This window comes from Lutra lutra, chromosome 4, assembly GCF_902655055.1.
Source record: "Lutra lutra chromosome 4, mLutLut1.2, whole genome shotgun sequence".
In the NCBI taxonomy this organism is placed as follows: domain Eukaryota; kingdom Metazoa; phylum Chordata; class Mammalia; order Carnivora; family Mustelidae; genus Lutra; species Lutra lutra.
The window spans coordinates 135310362-135332006 of NC_062281.1; the positions used below are offsets into that span (position 1 = coordinate 135310362).

Consider the following 21645-nt stretch of genomic DNA (forward strand, 5'->3'; position numbering starts at 1 on the left):
CATACCTTCATGGTATAGAATATTATATTTTACCTTTCCTAGGGGGGGGAAAGGTAGTACTTTCTCTTCTTCTATCTATATCTAATATATTTTTACATATTTTATATATTTATGTAGTCTCTAATATAGTTTTATATAACAGGATCTTTATATCTGCATCCTGCAATATTTGTATAGCCTAAAAGACTATAGAACAATGTAAATTCTGCTTACACGCTCTGCCTATCTTCTGTTTTCTTTCCTATTCAGAATTGCCAGCAAATGATGTAACTTTCTTATTTTGAAAGCTCTCTAACCTTATTCCCTCTCTTCTTTCTGTTTTCTCCTTGGATTCAAAATTTCCTTGCTTTTAACTCCAACTCCTCTCCCCTCTATTTTTGTTCAGCCTCTCTGCCTGAGCTTAGCTCCTATGCCATCTGTCTGCCTCCCCTGATCCCACTTCATTTGGTTAAGCGCCTTTAAGGTGAGGAGAGCATCTATGCCAACTTCTTGCACAATAACTTTATTCTAATTGACAGTTTCCTTAGCTTTGTAGACCAGGTTAGTTTTTTTTTTTTTTTTTAATCTCTTGGTAGCTATCTTTCTTTTTTCCTTTTTCTATTATTATTAAAAAAAAACCTCCAAAAACCAAAAAACAAAAACTACCTTCACCTTAAAGCAGAGCACTTGGCTTTTTCTCCCACTAACAACAATATCCCTGATATCTAAGAGCCTAAGGAGTATTCTGGTCACTGGCTGATTCTCAGAAGGCGGTGATGATGACAGCTCTCCTGGGCTCCTTCCTCTTTTCCATTTCCTAAATCCAGTCTTTCACCTCCTTAGGATGTTGTTTGCTTTGAAGTAGTTCTCAAGTTTGCCCTTGCTCCTGAATCCCCATGGTAACCATTGTAGTCTTTGTCTTGTAATCAACTGGATTAATACAACAGCAGCTCGGCGCACGCTCAGACTTCAGTGTCTTTTGCTCCTGTTTCAGCCCGCTGGTTCTCTGCCTTTACTGGGCACAGATCGGCTGAGGTGCTTGTTCAATGCAAAGTCCCAGGCTCCATCCTAGACATCTAAAGCAGGAGCTTTATAATAGGGCCCCAGAATCTTCGTTTTAACAAATTTTTCCGGGTAAACTGGAGTATGTAATATGCAGCCCACACGTTAAGAAACAATGCTCAACTACCCCAATCATACTAGAAGATAATTCAGTGCCTGTCTCACTATAGGAACCACATGCAATTCTCTGAGTAAGTTATCAAATCTTTTCATGCCAAGTTCATCTGAATTTTCAAAAAACAAATTACTTTTATCATATTTCTGCAACTCTTTAGGGACAAAAATATAGTTGCCTGGGATTTCATATCTGCCTTTTTCACTGTCCTCTTCTGTCTTTGTAGGTCTTGACTAAGAAGACATATATAGGAGATAATAATATGGTTCAAGTTCAAGGAGTGAAGCAAAGACAAATATGAAAGAAAGAACGAGTAATGAAGTTGATAACCTAGAAAGCAAGGACCAGGAGAGCATGGTGTTAGTGTCTCAGATCTAAAGATGAACTTATTTTAAATGATGGTATGGAGATCTAACCCCTCAGTGGCTACATGCTTCCCATAACTAATAAACCTCTCCCTTGTGTCCTTCTTCCCAGTGAATTTGCACACCTTCTCTTTGCTTGGACTGTTTTTCTCTCTCACCAAACCCCTTCATTCAGCAAACTCCTGTTTATGCTTGTGACCTCAGCTCAAGTGTCTCTTCTTTCAGGAAGCCTTTCCTGACCTACATTATCTCTTTGTCCTTCACTTGCCAATTCCTTTAGTATGCATTCTCATCTACTCTTGTTTTCCTCAGTCTGGCTTATAACTATAAAATCATTTGTTTATTCAATTTGTCTCCATTTGGCTACTAGACTTTACTGAGGCTCCCTGGAGTGTAGGTCTCCACTGAATCCCCAGCACTTGTTCCTGAGGCTGTGTAGAGACTCCATAAGTCATTGCTGAAGGAAAGAATAAGAACTAGCCCACCATTTCCCTTTTCCTCCCCACTGAGCCTGCTCACACAGTGAAGACGCTATTGAGATGGGCACGGCGATGATGTTTCAGGCACGTCACATCCAGCAGCTCAACTTCATGATGCTGAGATGGAAACCACAGCCAAGCCAGGGCCCACCTGACTGGCAAGCCCAGATACAGTTGGCTAGTCAGAGACTTTGCTTCCTACTATGCTTTTCCCCCATCCTTCTCCCTGAACTGCATTCTCAGAGCCCAGGCCCTGGACTGATTGGTTTTGCTGCTTACCAATAAAACTTTTCCACTAAACACTTGAGTTTTGGGTTCTTAGTATTTTTTTTTCTTTAACTTTAAGCATACCCTTCTTTAGCCCTGATCTGGTTCTCTTATTTCCTAATGTGTTATTTGTGACATCCATTCTACCCCCAAAAAAATACTTTTAGAAGTTGCTAATGACTTGCTTTTATCTTCAAATGAAAACTTCCATATATTCCCAATTTATAATCATAATCATGAAGAGTCCATTAATAAAAGCAAAAGGGATACCCTTGACAGTTTTTTTAAATTTTACTTTACATTTTTTGTTATACTTTATGTTATACACACTAAAGAGAAAAGGAAATTTCAGATTAGCTTTTTTGACATACTTATTCCTAGAAAATATGCCAGAGGTTCATATTGAATAAGCAAGGAAAGCTTTTCCCAAACGATTTTAAGCCATATAATTTTCAAGACAAATTATTTTTTGGACACTGAAATTCAGATGAGGGTGTTGGAGGCTTTGATAAGCAATAGTGGTGCTCATTGATGTACTCAACAAATATTTTGAACATCTACCAGGGATGGTTCTAGGTGCTGAGGTTGCAGCAGCAAACAAAACAAAACAAAATGTCCCTGCTTTCTGGTAGTGAGAAAAGATTCAACACCAATAAATACATAATCTGCAAAATAGAATGGTCAGGAGAAGAGATTACTTCTTTTGAGATTACTCAATCCACATGCCATAGTAATCTTTATTTTTCTTCTTAAGAGTCTCCATGTATATTTGCACAGTTGGGTAATGACTTGGTCTGGGTTTTGCCTTTAGAAAAAAGAAGTGGGGAACTTGGCTTTCTCCTTCCAAAAATCTAGACTGGGGCTTATTCTATTTCTCCCTTGGTGAGGTACATCCTGAGTTAACAATAGCTACACTTTTGTGAACTAATGTGAACTAATTCCCTCTACTCAGGGCAGAAGAATCAATGTGGGCTGACGTCAAAACACAAGGATTTCAATAGACAACAAAACATGCTGGCAGGGAGAGTCTCAGACACCGTACTAAACAGTGTTATCAGGAGAGAAGTTGAGGAGTCTCCTCTTTTGTCATTCTCCGAGAACGAAGACATTCTCAAAATGTCTGGTACAGAAAAGAAGAATCCTGTTTTGTAAACAAGTGGTCTGAGATTTCATGCTGGGATTATAGGAGTATAACCCTTAATATTCTTAGATCTATAATCATATTTAATTTTTTTTTCTCTGTTTACATATCCTCCTTTATTTATTCCTTCCATAGTCTTGATCCCTCTGTCTGTGTTCCTAACTACTTTATCACATTACTGCTTAAAGAATTAGGGAAGGACTAGGACTTGGTCTCTGGCCTCCTGCTTGAGCCAGTGCTACTAAAGACCACTTGTCACGGGGTCTTCGCTAAAGGTCTGCCTCATGGTGAAAAGCCAACACAAATCCGTCTTGTGCCAAACTTCTTTCTTCAGAAAATGACTAAGTATGGTTCAAGTGTAGTTAATAAAATTGCAGCTGAGATGAGACTGTGAGTCATCTGTCATACCCTGGTCTCTCTTTTGCTAATCAGTTGTGAGAAACATTTCAAAATCAGAGAGCAGCAGCAAAGAAATATGAGATACTCAGACTTCTTGAGGCAATTAGAGACTAAAGAGCAGAAGGCAAATCAGTCTTCCTGCCTTGACAGTCTTAAAATACACACTAAAAGTAGATTTTGGAGTTACACTATTTGTGACAGATTTTGACCATAACACATTTTCTAAGAGGAAATAAGAATTACTCACTTCAGGACATGCATTCCACCCTCGCATGAGCAGAGATGATATGGGTTTGGGGATGGAATAACCAATGGGAGGTCTGATGTGGTGGTAAGCCATGTCTGCTGCAGCAGCCGCTAGGAACCAAATGAACATGTCAGTTCTGAAACGCACATATTTGCCTCAAGAAACATATGAACAGACAAACAAAAAGTCATCAAAAATCAATCTGTGCAACATTAGCAGAGACTCAAAGATAGCTCTATGCAGGGTTTTTTTTTTTTTAATGCTTAAACAAAATGTTGGATAATTTGATACTATCAGTTTATCATCTTTATAATCGTCCATTTATTTAGTTGTTCATTCAACAAATTGGGAGCAGAGGGAACACAAAGAGGATTAAAGAAGCATGCAAAAGAACATACAAAGAGCAAACAGTTTGGGGTGTGTGTCAGAAGTACAGGGTATATACATAATGTTATAGGAAGTAAGGACTGAAAGGCAAACTGGACCAGATGATATACAATGTCATAAATCCAGGCTAAAGAGCTTAGCCTGTACTTAGCAAGACGTGGGGTGCCGCTGAACTTTGCAGTTCAGAAAGTGCCCCTATCACCTGGGCAAAGTAGATGATTTTTTAAGCTTAAATACCATTACTGGTTATAAGAATATTGGGTTTTTAAGATTTAATATTTATAAAGTAGTTACTATTTGCTAAACTTTGTTAGATACCTCAAATCCATCATTTTAGCTAATACCACTCGTTGACTGAACTCCCTAGTGTTACCTGTCTGCTTGGGTTTCTGAATATTGCTCATCTCGAACTCCCCATTACAGTGTGGTGATGCTTGGGGCTTCGCTGTGGAATCCTTACTGTTGCATATTTTCCTGCTCTGCAACCAATGATTTCTGTAACTCTCTTGGAAACCAAGTTCATAGGTACTTTTATTAAACATATTTTGTATCAGGCAGCATGGTAGATATATATATAAGCTTTTTCAAACCTCCTAACAATCATTCAAAGTAGGTATTTCTGTGTGTGTGCGTGTATGTAACTAGTTTTTAATTTGTGAAAAAATTAAATATAATTAGTAATTGGTGTAACCTCTTGTTCCAGATTCCACGCTCTCTTCAACCACTTCACACTGAAAATACTTTGTAAACAACACCTGAAGCTCTTTTTATTCCTCCTAAAAATTACTCTGCACTGGTGGGAGGCTAAAGTCCCAGGATGTTGACTTCCTCTCTTCCAGGTTGTGATGTCATCAACATCTGTCTGTACTTTAATAACATTTGTGATATGACCTATAACTACTGCCTTTCTTACACTAAAGTTTGCTCCAATTCACTTCTGTTTATAGATTTACTAATTTAGTGAAATTATATGTAAGTTAATCAACATTTTGCTTTATGGATCAGTCGGAATTACTATCTAATTTTGACAAATGTAACATTTATACCTGTTTTCTGGAATTTTAGAAACATAATTAGAATAAAATCTTATTCAGAAAGGACAGTTGTTAAAATATTTTGAGTATTCTTATATACTCTTTCTATCATTGAGCTCATGCCCAGTCTAGTACATGATTATGTAATATTTTCCCCTAAATATCAACATTTTTCCAAGTTATTAAACTTCAGGTTAATGTATTTTTAACGACTCTGTATTCTGTATGATTTACTTAATCATTCCTCAATTTTAGGATGTTCAAATTTGGGTATAAACACTTCAAAGTAATCGTCTTCAGGATGACTTTCCCAGTTTCACAGACTATTTATGATATTTTGAGGGGTGAGATTAACCTGCCAAAGGGCATAGCTGAAGACTTTTGACACATACTGATAAATTGCTTTTCTAAAGAGTTGTATTAATTTACACTCTCAGTGGCCAATGTGTGAGAGACTTTTCATTACATCTACACCAGTATTAGGCTTTCTCATTTTGTAAAAGATTTTGTTAATATGAGAGGCAAATATATCAGTTCATTTCTTGTTGTTTAAGTTTTGTTCTTTGATGAATAGTGAGGCTTAATATTTTCCTAAGTAGGGGCACCTGGGTGGCTCAGTGGGTTAAAGCCTCTGCCTTCAGCTCGGGTCATGATCCCAGGGTCCTGGGATCGAGCCCCGCATCGGGCTCTCTGCTCAGCAGGGAGCCTGCTTCCTCCTCTCTCTCTCTGCCTGCCTCTCAGCCTACTTGTGATCTCTGTCTGTCAAATAAATAAATAAAATCTTAAGAAAAAAAAAAATTTTCCTAAGTATTTATTGGTTATTTGTATTTAAAATTTTAAGTTCATTTTCTTTGCCTGTCTGGTATTTTAATATTTCCTTCCTTACAACAGCAGTTCTAATCGTACAATTATTCCAAGTTAAGGGCAGAGGGCAGAGACAGGAATTCCATTTCTACTCTTGTTTTCAATGCCGTTTGTAGAATATTTGCATTGTCACATTTGTCAAACCTTTCTAGCCACTATTAGCTACAGTTATATTTGCTGACACTAAGAAAACAAAGAAACAAAAGACTGGTCAAAACATATTTAGGGGGCGCCTGAGTGGCTCAGTGGGTTGAGCCTCTGCCTTTGGCTCAGATCATGATCTCAGGGTCCTGGGATCAAGCCCTGCATCGGGCTCTCTGCTGGCCGAGGAGTCTGCTTCCCCCTCTCTCTGCCTGCCACTCTGCCTACTTGTGATCTCTCTCTCTGTCAAATAAATGAATATGAATCTTTAAAAAAAATATTTAGCAAATGTAATGTCACTTATAAAATGTGTCTTCTGTGTCACAAAAAACAAGGTGTGTTAGGTTTCTCCCATTGGCTACTCTTGACGATTTTTAATTCTTTTTGGAATGAGGTAAATAAATAAGCAAACAAATTAACTAATGCTTAATAATCACTGATCTTTAAACTCTTCTTTTTCACCTTATGACCATTTGGATATTGTTGAGCTGGTGCAGCTATAAGCACATAAGCCAGTGTAGTGAACACATTTAAACTAATTATACATATCCTAATGGGTGGGGAGGGACTATTCATAAAGTGAGTTAAACTCAGATGCAGGTGCCAAATGTCTCCTCTGAAACCCTTTTAGACTCTGATATCAAGTCTGTAAAGTTACCTGTTTGCTTCTTGGCACTGCGTCTGGAAAATCAGTTTAAGATGAACGATACTTAATTCTTCATTATTCAAAGCAGATTCTGCAAGGCCTTGGCATCTCCTTCTCCTTTTTGCTTTGTGCACTCTTGGCAGTGATACCACTCATTAGCACCTCCACCAGAAAGTGGGCAATGCAACATGAGGGGTCATGGAATTGAGATTTGTCACCTCTGAGATTACTTTGTCAGTCTTGCCTAAGTGGCCATGTTACACCAACAGCTGGGAAATTTTCTGGTATTCCAGATTCAGGAAAGAGACTGTCAGCCCATTCATCAAATTGTTTACCTTGATTGCTACATAAAGTATGTTAAATGATTTATGTACATGTTGGTTTCTACTTTTACAAGTGAAACTTTGCTATTAAAAGAGAATAAGGCTAAATTTGAAAATATCAATAACTATTGAGCACCTACCATTTTTTCAGCACTGTGATAATTATCAATGATTTAGTGAAACTTGTAATCTAGCGCTAGAGTAGGACTATCTAAATGATCTTTTTATAACAGTGGAAATGTTCTGCAGTGTTCAACATGGTAACATATGCCTATTAAGCACTTAAAATGTGGCTATTAAGCACTAAAATGGTGTAACTGAATAAGTGAACTTTTACTTCAGTTTCAGTTCATATAAATTTAAATTTAAGTAGCCACGTGTGTCTCGTAGCTTCCATAGTGGACTGCACAATTTTAGAGCATAGCTTTTTCTCACTCTCATCCTGAATGAGGCTTAAATTAAACAAGATTTTGTGAGTCAGCCTCAAAAGTTTATATAACCACGATCTTGATTTGTGGATTTAAGTTCTTTATTGCTTATTAATACTTTATCAAGAAAAAAAGGGATATGACTAGAGATCATCAAACAGGCATTCTGTACAGCATGTGATAACCTTCATTCACTTATTCACGTGAACAAATGTACTGAACATTCCATGTGGGCGATAATAAGCTAAGAACAAAAGTGTTAGGCTTTTCCATAAACTTTGGTAAATAAATGAATAATTTTTAAAAAGATGAATTACTGGACTTTCCACTGCTTTTTATGATTCAATCACAAATTCGGAAAGGTGATCTTTTTTTCCTGAAATGTTCTTGTACGCACCCTCTTTTCTTACATTATATTTTAGTGTCCCTTAAGTCTTAGCTTAATGAACTGTCTCTGGGTGCCCTTCCTATGTACTCCCATAGACCTGGTACTACAATAGCATATACTATATTATATTTAATTGCCTATTTATTTGCTTGCCTCTGTAAATAGATAGCTCAGGAATTGTATCTTTTCACCATTGTATCTCCTGTGCTTAGCACGATGACAGCTAATCAGTAGGCACCCAACTGAAATGCACCAAATGAATCAATAAATGAGGCAGTTCAAAATACGATTTCACTGGACATAATACAGGTCATGGTATAGATGACTCAGTACACATTTTTTGTACAAATAAATAAGGATTATGGATTAATGCCAATTGCTGTCTTGCTCATTATTATGTCTTTAGGACAGAGTACAATGCCTAGTCACTAAGAAACACCACAGAATGAATATGCTTAGTTTAATATTAAATTATGACACAATTAGGTAAATGATTGAGATCTGGTGGCATATTTAATTCATACTTTTATCTTTTTATCAGAACATTTGGGGAGGGGGCTTCTATAAACTGAAACAGTATCACCATTAAGAATTGGCCTTGGGGCACCTGGGTAGCTCAGTCAGCTGGTATCTGTCTTGGGCAAGGGTCATGATCCTGGGGTCCTTGGGCTTGAGTCCCACATCGGGGTCCCTGCTTGGCAGGGAGTCTGCTTCTCCCTCGACCACTTCCCGCCTGCTTGTGCTCTCGCTTTCTCCCATGCGCTCTCTTATGTTTCTCTCTCTCAAATAAATAAATAAAATTAAATTTAAAAAGAAAAGAAAGAAATGTCTTTAACAAGGAAATGTGATGTGGGGGCCTAATTTCCAGTGTGGTTTTGTTTTTAACTCTGTGAGAGATCCTAATTAAGCTAATTTGCCTCGGTGAGTATTAATTTTTGTACATGTAAGATGAAGCATTGAGGACATCGTGTACTGGTGATAAGCATGGGCTTTGGGGACAAGGAGCCATGCACTGAAGTCTTGACTGTCCCTCTTACTGGTGTGTGATGTTGAGCATATATCTTATCCTAATAGAACCTAAACCACAGGTTATTGTTAGAATTAAGGGAGATAGTGTACAGAGAGCATCTGGCACATTGTTGGTTCTCAATAAGCATTAGCTGTTGTTGCTGTAATTATTATCATCTACAGAGCTAAGGGTTTCACCAATCCCTTTTACTCTGAATCTGGAGAACTAGATATCAAAAACACTGTATATTTTCTGTTCTGTTTAGATCAGAAATCATAGTTCCTTTTGAGGTTTTCTGGGAGTCTGAATACCCAGTAAAAGGTTGCATTGAGTTACTGCAAATTCAAGGCTACAAACCATCTCATCTGTCACCAGCCCCGGCTCATAATGCGATATGGCCACTGTGGAGAGGATGACTATGCAGCTCTTCATGGTGAATTTAATTAGCTATATTGCTTATGGATAAATTGGTACTAGATTCTGAATTCCTAAGTTAAACTATCACTCTTAGGTTTTATAAAAATAAGTCCAGGCATCCATATAAAAAAAGAGCAATAAAGTGCAACATTTTACTTGTAAGCTTTGACGAACATAAACTACTAGAATTTTTTTTTTCAGTTTTGATTGTGTGTATGTGTGTTTTAAAAAACACAATTGATTCTACCTTGTTGTTTTTATGGGTTGGGCTTTGGTGAAACAAAGCAAATATGGGCCACTCTCACAGCAAGCGCTAAGACACATTATTTGTTAAACTGACACTTCTCAATGATATATCACCAGAGCATATAGCATCTGAGAGAGACCACGAGATTGCAATCTTGAGATTGCACTAAGAATGGCTTAATTTTTTAAACCACATCCCATTCTCATTACAGACTGTCAGAAGAATAGATTAATTTGCACCAATGTCTATTCTCATTGCAATCTTTGTCAGTGTAATGAAGTATTGGAATGTTAATATCAGCTATGTTCATAGAAATATCATCATCCATTGGACTGATTTGATCTTTCCAGTGATCTCTGTAGTGATTGGCTGGCTCTACAAGATTAGCACAGCAAACACAGGATTTCAGGACTTTATCTTACTCCTATCTTCCTATTTTCCTATCACATGTCAAAGCATAGTCCACATCATCAAGTGCTTATGACTTTCAAGGTTATTATATTTAGGATGCTTTAGGATTCTAATCATGTATGGAGAAGAACATCTAATATTTAAACATGGATAGCAGACACAAATTGCTACAAATATGGGATCCTGTGATATAACTGTGTCTCTAAATGTACTTAAATTCTTATTTTTTACAATCATATGTGAGACAAAAAAAAAAAATTGCAAGCCATATTTGGCCCCTATATTACAGTTTGCAAACCTGAGTTAAAACCTCAATATGAAGTCTCACCGAAATCTGGCTAGAATGAATTGGCAGATGTTCTTAATTTGCTGTCACATCCGAGACTTCGATACAGCTTGGCATTAAGGAATCCCAGGACACAGAGTTGAGTCTCCTTGTGAACCAGCTGGCATCACACAGGAAAACAAAAGGAAAACAAGAGGCTTTTTCTTTGGCCTCAAACTATAATCTGAAAGTGATCCACAAAATTTGGTACTTGGTTATAAGGGAATGGGATTGGATAAGATACATATTGATGGATTAATTTATCCTAGATTTCTTCTTTACTTTGTGATGATATATCAGAGGAGACAGACCCGGGAGAGACGTAAAATCTGGGAAGCAGGTGTTGGTTTCTTTCTCTGAAATGAATCCAGTACAGCTCTTGTTTGCCAGGTCATACCAGCTCCTTTTTCATCTTGCCTGGTTCTTCTCTCTCTGCTTGGCTTCACACCTTGGCTCCTTTTCTCTCTAATCTTGTCACTTCTCTCACAAATCTGCTTTCTTCCTGGATCCATCATCTTCCTGCTGGCTCAGCCAGAAGCCTGAAGTTAACCCTGACTCCTCCCTCTCCCTTGGGCTCTCACCTTGGCCCACCAGCAAGTCCCATTCAAATTTCCCACGACCAGCCTCTCCTTTCTCTTCTAAAGCCACTCTCCTAATTAAGGTTTTATACATTCTTATCTAGAATACCTGGTCTCCTTGCCCTGGGTTTCAAGCCTCTTCAATCCAGAATTAGCTTTGTAGCAAGAGAGAGCATTCAAAAATAATACTAGTGTTGTATTATTGCCCTGCTTAAACCCCTGCAGCAACTTTCACTGCGAACACACAGGCCCTTCACCACCTGGCTCTAGGTTTACATTTACAGCATGTGTCTTGTGATGGGTTTCCTTGTATTCTCTGATTCATCCCTACTGAATTATTTGTGCATCTCTCATGCCTCTGCACCTTGCCCATACTGTTTTCTGTTGCAACTCCTTCTCTACCTCCCCACTGTTTATCTATTTAATTAGTTTTCATCTTTTTGCAGTTCAGTTATCACCTCTTTTTAGATTCCTTCTCTTATATCCTCTCCCCCTTTTGCACAATCTGGGCAGGAGACTCCTCCAGGGAGCATCTTCAGCATTCTGCTTCTCTCTAGTTGGGACTTAACCTCTGCTCTTTACTATGACGGCCTGAGCAATGCCCTATTCCTCTCTGTTTTCCTCTTAACTCTAGCACAGTTCCCAGGCAGAGGATCCCTCAACAATAGCCTAAAAATAATAATAGTAGCTAATATTTATTGAGTGCTTCCAGTTCCTAGTCACCATTCCAGTCTTTTGAGGTAGGCTCATTATTATCCCCATTTTATTTTTATTTTTTTTTAAATATTTTATTTATTTATTTGACAGATAGAGATCACAGTAGGCAGAGAGACAGGCAGAGAGAGAGAGGAGGAAGCAGGCTCCCCGCTGAGCAGAGAGCCCGATGCGGGGCTCCATCCCAGGACCCCGGGAACACGACCTGAGCCGAAGGCAGAGGCTTTAACCCACTGAGCCACCCAGGTGCCCCTTATCCCCATTTTAAAAACAAAGTGAAGTACAGCTAGGTTAAGTAGCTTGCGTACAGTCACAAGGCTCACGTTCTTACACATTATGCCGATTCTCTTTAGCCCATATGGTGTTAGCCTGAAAAATGCTTTCTTCAAAACTGAATTAATTGCCAACATTCAGTTTTCTTCCTTTCTCTTTCTTTATTTCTTTGAGAGAGACAGAAAGAGAGAGAGTGTGTGAACATGGATGCACAAGGCAGAGAGAGAACCTTGAGCGGTCTCTATACCCAACTCAGAGCCCAACATGGGGCTCCATCTCCCCGAGATGAGGACCTGAGCTGAATCAGGAGTCGGATGCTTAACTGAATGAGCCACCCAGGCACCCCAAACCTTTAGATTTCTACACAAACACACACAGAAATTAGTTTATATGGTAATAGTGAGCAGTGATCCCTACACTTCTTCATGGCACAGTTTGGCTGGAGCTGGGTAGCAGCTGTCCCCTGGAGTCAGAGCACATGACTTCCTGTCCATCACACTGTCCTGGGTCAAGCATTTGCCCATTTCCCCTGGTCCTTTGGGCATCTGGTCTCAGGTGATCCATAGAATGCCAGATATGATGGCTTTTGGTTCTTTCTAAACTTGAGATTATAAGGTTAATTTGAACATGGCCTATGCAAAAGAGACTCTAACTTCATGTTCTTCTCCATGTATACTCATTCCTTGCATAAGAGTCAATGCCAATATTTGTGTTCCACTTTTGTATTTCTCTCAGGAGATAGGGTACTACTACTAAATCCAGGAGGAAGAGCCTTGTGTAATGTTGCTACTACCGTAACTGATAATGTTGTCATACATTGTAGTCATGGATTTGTTCCTCTTTGTAAGTGGCTAATATGTAGCTTATATTGAATCTGATGCTTCACACGATTTATTGCTGAACATATGTTAGATTGCCTAACCACTGCAATGATACAAGGAGTCTCATTTCTTGATGCATGGTCACTGTCCAACTTTAAAAAATTCAACAACTATCATAAACAAACTCTCTTTCCAATAAAGTACGGTAAGTTCTAATATCTGGGATATCGCAATCAAGTTATTCTTAGGCAAGGCTTTTCACTGTTATTTTAATATAATATTCTCTCTTTAAAGGGTAAATATTTCTGGGTGGTTCCTGACAGAAAGGATCTTTATCTCTCCAAAATATTCATGTGTAATTAGCAGGGGATAATGGAGTAGAGAAAATTCCAAAACTGTATGAGTAAAATATGGTAAATAGTATAATAAATGATGGGGCATGGGGGAGATTGGATTAACTCAATATTAGAGAATTAAGGAAGATGTTTTGGGAATAAGTGATATTTAAGCTAAGATCTAAAAATTAATTAGGGTCATATGACAGTAAGTGAGCAAAAATGTCTCAAAGGAAGTGGGGCAGAAGAAGGGAAAGAAGTCAAATGGCATTAGTTACAGTGATAAAGACAGTAGCTTTGACTAGCATGGTGGTGGGTGAAATTTTTAGGAGTTAGATTTGAGGTATATATCTTGTCACTTCTGTTTTTTGTTCATTGTTCACTAGTCTTTGTGCAAGAAGGTAAAAAAAAGATATAAAAAGATATACAGATTGAAAAGAAGAAGGTCTTTATTTATAGATCACAAAATCATCTATGTGGAAAATCCCAAACAATGTAGAAAAAAGGTAGTTGAATGGTAAGTAAATTTAGCAAATATGTAGAGTACTAGGTTGATATTTAAAAATTAATTATACCTCTCTTCTAACAAAGAACCATTGGACATTGAAATTTTAAAGAATAACATGTACAATAGTATCAAATACAAAATGCATAGAGATAAGTCTAAAAAAATGTGCAAGGTTTGTATGCTGAAAACTACAAACACACTGATGGCAGAAATTAAAGAAGACCTAACTGAAGGGAGAGCTGCACCATGTGGACTGATTGAAAGATTCAGTATGCTTAAGTTGTCAATTCTTCCTAAATTGATCTATATAAACTCAGTGTAATCCACCCAAAATTTCAGTGGGCTTTTTTTTTTTTTTTTTGGTAGAAATAAACAAGCTGATTCTAAAATTTACATAGAAAAGCAAAAAGCCTAGAAGAGCCAAAGCAATTTCTATAAAGAAGAACATAGTTGGAAGGTTCATCTAACCTGATTTCAAGACTTAAATGTAACCTTATAATATAATATGCTATTAGAGTAAGAGTAGACATATATCAATAGAACAGAGTTCTAAGGTAAGGCATAGTTCTTAGAATACTCTTAGAATAGAATTCTAAGGGTAGACATATATCAAGAGAACGGAGTTCAAAAATAAATACATATATGGGCAATTGATTTTTTATAATACTACCAAAATAATTTAAAGGAGAAAGGAAAGTTTTTTCAACAAACTATGCTGAAAAATTAAACATCCATATTAAAAAACAAATATGTTTTTTATGATAAATTTTTAAAAGATTTTTATTCATTTGAGGGGAGAGGGTAACGCAAACACTGGCAGCCGCAGAGAGAGAGGGAGAAGCAGGCTCCCCACTGACGCTGGGACTCTAGGATCATGACGTGAGCCAAAGGCAGATGCTTAACTGACTGAGCCACCCAGGTGCCCAAAAAACAAATAAATTAGCAAAAGAATAACAAAAGTTCATACCTGTGCCATTAAAAAAAAAGACAAATATATTTTATAAATATAAAACCTAAACCTCTAAGAGTTCTTTAAGAAAACATAGGAGGAAATCTTTGTGGCCTTATTGATGCAACCATAATTTAGAAAGGATACAAAAAATGTGATTTAAAACTTTGATAAGGTAGACTTCATTGAAACTAAAAACTTCTTTCAAGACATTGCTAGGACTATGAAAAGGCAAGCCACAGACTAGAGAAAAATACTTTCAAAATGCATAGCAGATGAAAGACTTCTACCTAGAATCTAAGAACTCTTACAAGTGAATAATAAGGCAATGTGAACAAAAACTTCACCAAAGAAATAGGCATGAACACACATAAACATGTGAAAAGATTATCAACATCATTAGTTGTCAGAGAATTATAAAATAATACTACAACAGCATACCATTAGATACCTACTTAAATGGCTAATATTTTATTTTAAACAGGTGACAAAAAAGTCCTGGCAGGATGTGTAGCAACTGGAATTCTAATCCACTGCTGGTGGGAATCCATAATGGTACAAATGCCTTAGAAAAACTCTTTTCATAAGATCTGGTAATTATCTCTTACATATTTATTCAAGAGTAATAAAACCATCCACACAAAGACCTAAATGGCTTTACCTATCTTATTCATAGTAGTCCCAAAGTAAGAATAATTCAAATAATCACCAACTTGTGAATGCATAATTAAATTGAGACATATCCACACAATGGAATATTACTCAGGGACAAAAAAAGAATGAATTACTAAAAATCAACAACATGATTTCATTTATAGGACATACTGGAAAAGGCAAACCTGTAAAGCCATAAATCAGATGAGTGATTGCTGGGGGCAAATTTCCAGTCGCATGGTGAATACAAGAAAGTAAATAGAATGACAAGACATAAAATCAACTCAAATAAAATGAAGAGCAGATGTAAATAAAATTTACCTTAAACCTCAAGTATGTGTATATTTTTCATGGGATTAGACTGCATACCTCTACAGTCTACATGTACACAGAGTCTAATGTATATTATCACCCAAAATTAGGCTCACTCACAAAGCCCCATTTTTGGAAGATATCCATTTATGTAATACAAAATTACCAGGAAAAGCAATTCCCTTCTATAATGTGAGACAAGCAGAAAACAGTCCTGAGAGTTTATTTTTATGTGTTGCTACTTTCAGCTCACCCTTATATACACACTAAAAAGAAGCATCAGAATCTAATCTCAAAAAATAGATATAACAGTGTCTACATTATTGGCTCACGCTTTAAAACAAATTGAGGGGTGCCTGGGTGACTCAGTCAGTTAAGTGTCTGCCTTTGGCTCAGGTCACGGTTGGTCTCAGGGTCCTGGGACAGAACCCTGCCTCAGGCTCCTGGCTCAGTGGGGAGTCTGCTTATCCCTCTCCCCATTGCTTGTGCTCTTTCTCTCTCGCTATCTCTCTTTCTCAAATAAATAAATACAGTTTTTTTTAAAACAAAACAAAACAACCAAATTGAAATTGTTTACTTAATTCTCACCTTGCCAACCCACCAAGAGTATTACTTTTTGGAAATAAGTGTTTCTTGAAGTCATGAAAATGCACAGAACTCTGGAAAACAGAGAAACTTGGCAGGATGTCTTACCTGGCTTGAGATGAGCGAATGGAATTTCACCGGTGAGGAGTTCCCATAGACACAGAGCATAGCTGAAGACGTCAGCTTTGATGGTGTAGCGTGTGCACTGCGTGAACACCTCAGGAGCCATCCAGCGGAGGTTCTGTGTGTCCAGAAACATCCACAAGTCATTTACCAAATGTTTAGTTATCCCATTGTAGAACACTGTTTTTCTTAGTAAGGATTTAAGTGTTCTCGCATTGTTCTCAAAAGATATAAACATAAAATAACATTGATTGCCCTATACTGTGCAATAAACTAGTGTGTTTATACATAAAGAGTAGGTTTTCTATTGTTGCTTATTTTTACAAAGAGCATTTTTTAAATCATTGGAAGTTCATGAGATTCATAATTCTTCCAAAAATATTGCAACAATATTAATCATCTAGTAACCCTGAGTCTTATAAAATGATGATCACAGCCCAGCATTTTCTGTTTACTTCTGAGCATCTTACCCCTAGAAGCCATACAGGCTTCTGAAAAGCCAATCACGATTCATCCAAGAGCTCTATGCCTCCCTGGGGGTGAATCACACATGTGGGAGGCACCTTCCCTCCTTTAGATCTTCAGGTTGTAATTCGGGAAGTCACTAAATTAGACCCTTAAACAGTGCCTTCATGACTGAGGAGAGAAAGGACCTTAGGGGAGGACCCAGAATATTCCTACAAAGCAGATATTTTACGGGCAGGATCACATCTGTCACATCGCCTTTGTTGGCCCAGTTGTGTTATTTCTGAATGCGGTTTGTGCAATAAGTATTCCAGGACCAAAGTCTATAAACTGTTATAATTTTCTCTGTACCAAGTTTCATATTCATGTTTTGATGGCATTATTTACATTCTTTTTCACTTGCAGTTATATATTTTTTGGTTTTAAATATAAGTTTCCATTCTGGGATGGATGCAAATGCATAATTTTGGTTTATTTGTGGCTTAGGGGAAAGAGCACTAGGTTTTGAGTCAGGAGATGAAAATTCCAGTTTTAGCTCTACCACTGCCTGTTTGGGCAGCTCTGGACAAATCTCATATGCTTCCTGGACCTCAGATTCCTCAAGGGCAAAACAGAGGAGGCAAGTCCTTCCAGGTCTAAAATCCCATGGAGCCATAACCTTATCAATGAAGTTCACCAAACCTTCTTTGTATTTTCACTGAAGGAAACCAGTATCCTTTTATTGCTCTTCCCGAAATTCTATGCAGAGCTGGCTGCTGATAATTCTTTGAAGTGTCTACCTTATTTTGAAACCATGCATAATTACAGCATTCCAAGAATATCTCTATTCCGATTATGGTACTTATATACAATTCTTTCACATGAGCTTTCACATTGCAAATAGCCTCCACTTATGTAGCAGATTATGCATTGTGACACAACATTGCCTAAGTGGAAGTAGGCATACAATGTGCCCATTTTTCCACAGGGGAGTAATAGAGTAATTAGCCAACTTACACAAGGCCACATAACTAGTAGGAAACAAAATAGTCTTCAGAATAAATCTAGAGTAGTGCTGTGCTTAAAGACTACACTGCTAGGATAAAAAAATTACTTGCTGTTGGTGACATTCAATTCAATTTTTTCCACAAAAATTTATTTAGCCAGTCTGGATGTATTTGAGAATCACCTGGGGAAACTTTTAAAAGATACAGGCACCTAAGATCAACCCCAGGCCAATGAAATCAGAATTTCTGGGCATTCTTTTTAAACAAGCTCCTGAAGTGATTCCAGTGTGCAGCTGGGGTTGAGAACTACTGATTTAGCTATCTCTATGTCCCAGGTCTGTATGTCCTGTCAAAAAGAGGACTCATTCTTTTCTACCTCCCTTACCTCATATCTTACCATTCTCCTCTTGCTTATTCCACTCCAGTCAGTCTCTTCTTGAACACACAGAGAATTTTTCTGCCTCAGGGCCTTTGCACTTACTCTGTATTGCTCTCCCCCCCCCACATGGATGACTGCTGGTCAGGTGTCTCATCAAATGTTATCTTTCCTTCTTGCCCTATCTAAATGGCACCCTACTACTCTACATTCATATGCTGTGCTTTGTTTTTTCTTCATAACACTTGTCTCTTCACAACATTGTCTCTTAACAATATATATATTCTGTTAGTTTGTTCAGTGTCTATCTCTTTTTAGTAGAATATTAGCTCCATAGGAATAAGAAAATTAATTTGTTCACTGTAATATCCCCAGTTCCTAGAAGAATGTCTGGCCTCTTGTAAAGAGCCCACAGATATTTGTTGGATGAATGAGTGAAGTTTAACTGGGGAAACCAGCATGCATAATCTTGCTTACAATACGACACGGTCCGTGATGTGGTTCCTGCCTTCTGCTCTAACTCATCTTTCGCTCTCTCTTCCTCACACAGTGCATGCCAACAATGCCAACCTATTTGAAGTTCCCCTAGGAAGTCTGACATTTCTCATTCTCCCCTGTGACTTTGCTCATACTGTTTTTCATTCTACCTGCCACTCCTTTCTGTTTTCCCTACACCCAATTTATTCCCATTCATCCCACCTGAGCTCCCATGATGCTTTGTCACACCTTATTTACCACTGAATTTCCACACTGCTTTCAATCTATCTGCTTATTACCATGTTTTCCTCATTAGAAAATGAGCTCCTTGAGATCAAGGATTAAACTTTTCTCATATTTTGCATTTCTCATCCTTTGCACAATGCCTGATACAGGGCAGGCCCTCAATAAATGTTTGTAGACTGAATAAATAAGAGTTTAAATTAGCAGTGCAAAATGCATAAAAGCACAGACAGAAAAGTACATGGGGAGGAGGCAGCGGGGAGGGGATGTTATGGAAGGGAAGTGACTTAAAATGGATAAAATTTCCTGGGTCTTACGAGATGAGTAGACTCCTTTTAGGTGGGGTGGAGTAGAAGGCTATCCAGGTAGAGAAAACCACACTTGGAGAGTCACAGGGCTACGAAGGTGAATGGCATGTTTCAGGAATGACCAGGAGGGTTGTGTGCTGGGCTATAGGGGATCTGAGAGAAGTTACTGTGGGAGAAGGGGTCACAGAGTGGCTCTGAGCCAGACTGGGGAGGACAGGAGGCTGCTAGATAATGAATTTGGATTTGGCCTATGGGTAGTGGAGATATATATAGATAAATATCCATATATATATATATATATATATGGATATTTATTTATTTATTTACTTATGTGTGTGAGAGAGGGAGAGAAAGAGCACGCATGCACAGGGAGTGGGGGTGCCCAGAGGAATAAGGAGAGAAGATATCTAAGCAGACTCCCCATTGAGTATGGAGCACGATGTGGGGCTCGATCCTGGGACCCTGAGATCATGGTCTCAGCCGAAATCAAGACGGATGCTTAACTGACTGAGCCACCCAGATGCCCTGGGTAGTGGGTATCTTTGATGATTTCTAAGAGGAAGTGAACTGACAGAACCCAATACTTGGCTGATGTTGCAAAGAATGAACTGGAAGAGAATACTGGAGTTCGAATCCTACTTCTAGTTCAGAAGAGAGATGATGAAGACCTGCACTGAGGTGGAAAATGAGAGGTTGGGTTGAACTTAAAACAAGCATGCAAACAGACAGAGAAAGTGAGTAAAGTCAGTGGAAGCAGGGAAGGAAGGAATGAAAATTACCTCAAACTTGGGTAATTAAATAACAGAGGTGGTCTAGAAAGAGAAGTTACTTTTGGGGGATGGGGGGAAGCAAAGGAGAGAGCAGGTAATGAATTTAATAGCAGGCATTTTGAGTACAATTATGCTTGCTTCAGATGTTATAACTTATATTTTACTTAAATATTAATGTTTGGTTATGTGACATACTGCCTTATAATGTTAAAGTCAAAAAAAGTTGTTAATAGATGCTGGTTAACTACAAATTCTATAGTTAGTTACTGATTAAACATTCACTCCACTGCTTAATAAAGAAGATCTAAAACTGAGAACCAATTAACTATGCCTGCCATATACTTTTTTAAGTTATATTTTAAACAAGTTGTGTATTACTTTGCCCATAGCCTTTCCCAAATATATATCTAATCTATTTTTCTGGTAGAGCCTTGAAAGAGTTCTTTTGAGAGCTTACTGAAAATAAAAACATAAAACATTATCCTGCCCCTGGGATGATGACAATGCTTCCAGTTAAAGCTGCTCTCCTTTCACTTCGTCTCATGCTGAGTTTACACATTTTAATTGTTTCATAATTGTAGGGAACACAAGCAGCAGCAAACCCCAGGTTGTTTTGTCATGTTGTCTTCGTCTAGAGACTGTAGAAATCTTGATTCTGAGGGAGAGAGAAAACAAATTCATGTCAAAGGAAGTATCTTTAAAAACAAGGTCAAAATCACAGATAAAATTTTGAAACCCCAAGGACCTCTACCTTTTTTAAATGCTCACTTCCTTTTTTTTAGTTGGGGATATCAAAGGGGAAAAACTGAAAATAAATGATATACTTTTGAGAATCAGGGTCACTGAAATTTGAATGACTTAGAGAAGCATAGCTGTCAGTGTGAAATCCATTTTCAGATTAATCAGATAATATTAGGCACCAACTAGGAAGGAAGAAAGAGACTGATGTCATTTGGGGTATTATTCGTGGAAGTCTCACCTCCAAAATCTGCCACCACAGCATGCCCGTCCTCACAGAGAAGAATATTGTGACTATAAAAAACAAAACAAAACCAAACAAAAAACAACTTTCAGTAGACTTTATTATTTCTGAATCTGGCAACTTAAGGAAGAGAATGATATGTGTTTACCCAGATGATAAAGAAGCCCCAACAGATGACCAGAGATCTTAAGTTAGTGAGTCTGATTTTCTTAATTTTGCTAACTCAAAAGGAACATATACAAAATCATTTTATATCTAACTTGGAAAGCACACGCAGTATCCAACTTTGGGTATATCTTCTAAACTTATCAAAAAGTCCCATTAGCTGAAGATCAGTTTTTCAAATCTTTGAGGTTCAGTTGCTAATAAAATTGTAACAGACACAGTCAAAGGCATCTGTGAGCGTATGAGAGTCAGAGCTAGAGAACCAGCTTGCTGGAACCCTAGGCATAAGGACAGTTCAAGTCAGAGCCCAACATGAACACAGTAAAAGGACCCTTTGTGGAAAATGT

The 21645-nt window shown here is 37.8% G+C and overlaps 1 protein-coding gene and 1 long non-coding RNA gene across 7 annotated transcripts in view; one reads left to right on the plus strand and one right to left on the minus strand.

The window, feature by feature from the left end:
• Positions 1-21645, minus strand: part of TNNI3K (TNNI3 interacting kinase) — a 307291-nt gene that overhangs the window by 73336 nt on the left and 212310 nt on the right. For 5 of the 6 annotated variants that reach the window (XM_047725511.1, XM_047725508.1, XM_047725509.1 and 2 more), the window contains exons 18-21: positions 21131-21183; positions 20754-20806; positions 16512-16644; positions 4055-4164 (exon numbers count right to left, since the gene is read on the minus strand). In XM_047725511.1, the coding sequence (XP_047581467.1) occupies positions 4055-4164; positions 16512-16644; positions 20754-20806; positions 21131-21183 (349 nt within the window). Of the gene's footprint in view, positions 1-1378; positions 1487-4054; positions 4165-16511; positions 16645-20753; positions 20807-21130; positions 21184-21645 lie in introns of those variants that run through there. The other variant, XM_047725512.1, reaches the window with a different exon arrangement.
• LOC125097666 (uncharacterized) lies at positions 916-5361 on the plus strand. Its single transcript, XR_007126578.1, has 5 exons — positions 916-1232; positions 1383-1557; positions 3220-3753; positions 4809-4966; positions 5145-5361. It is a non-coding gene; the product is annotated as an uncharacterized LOC125097666 (long non-coding RNA).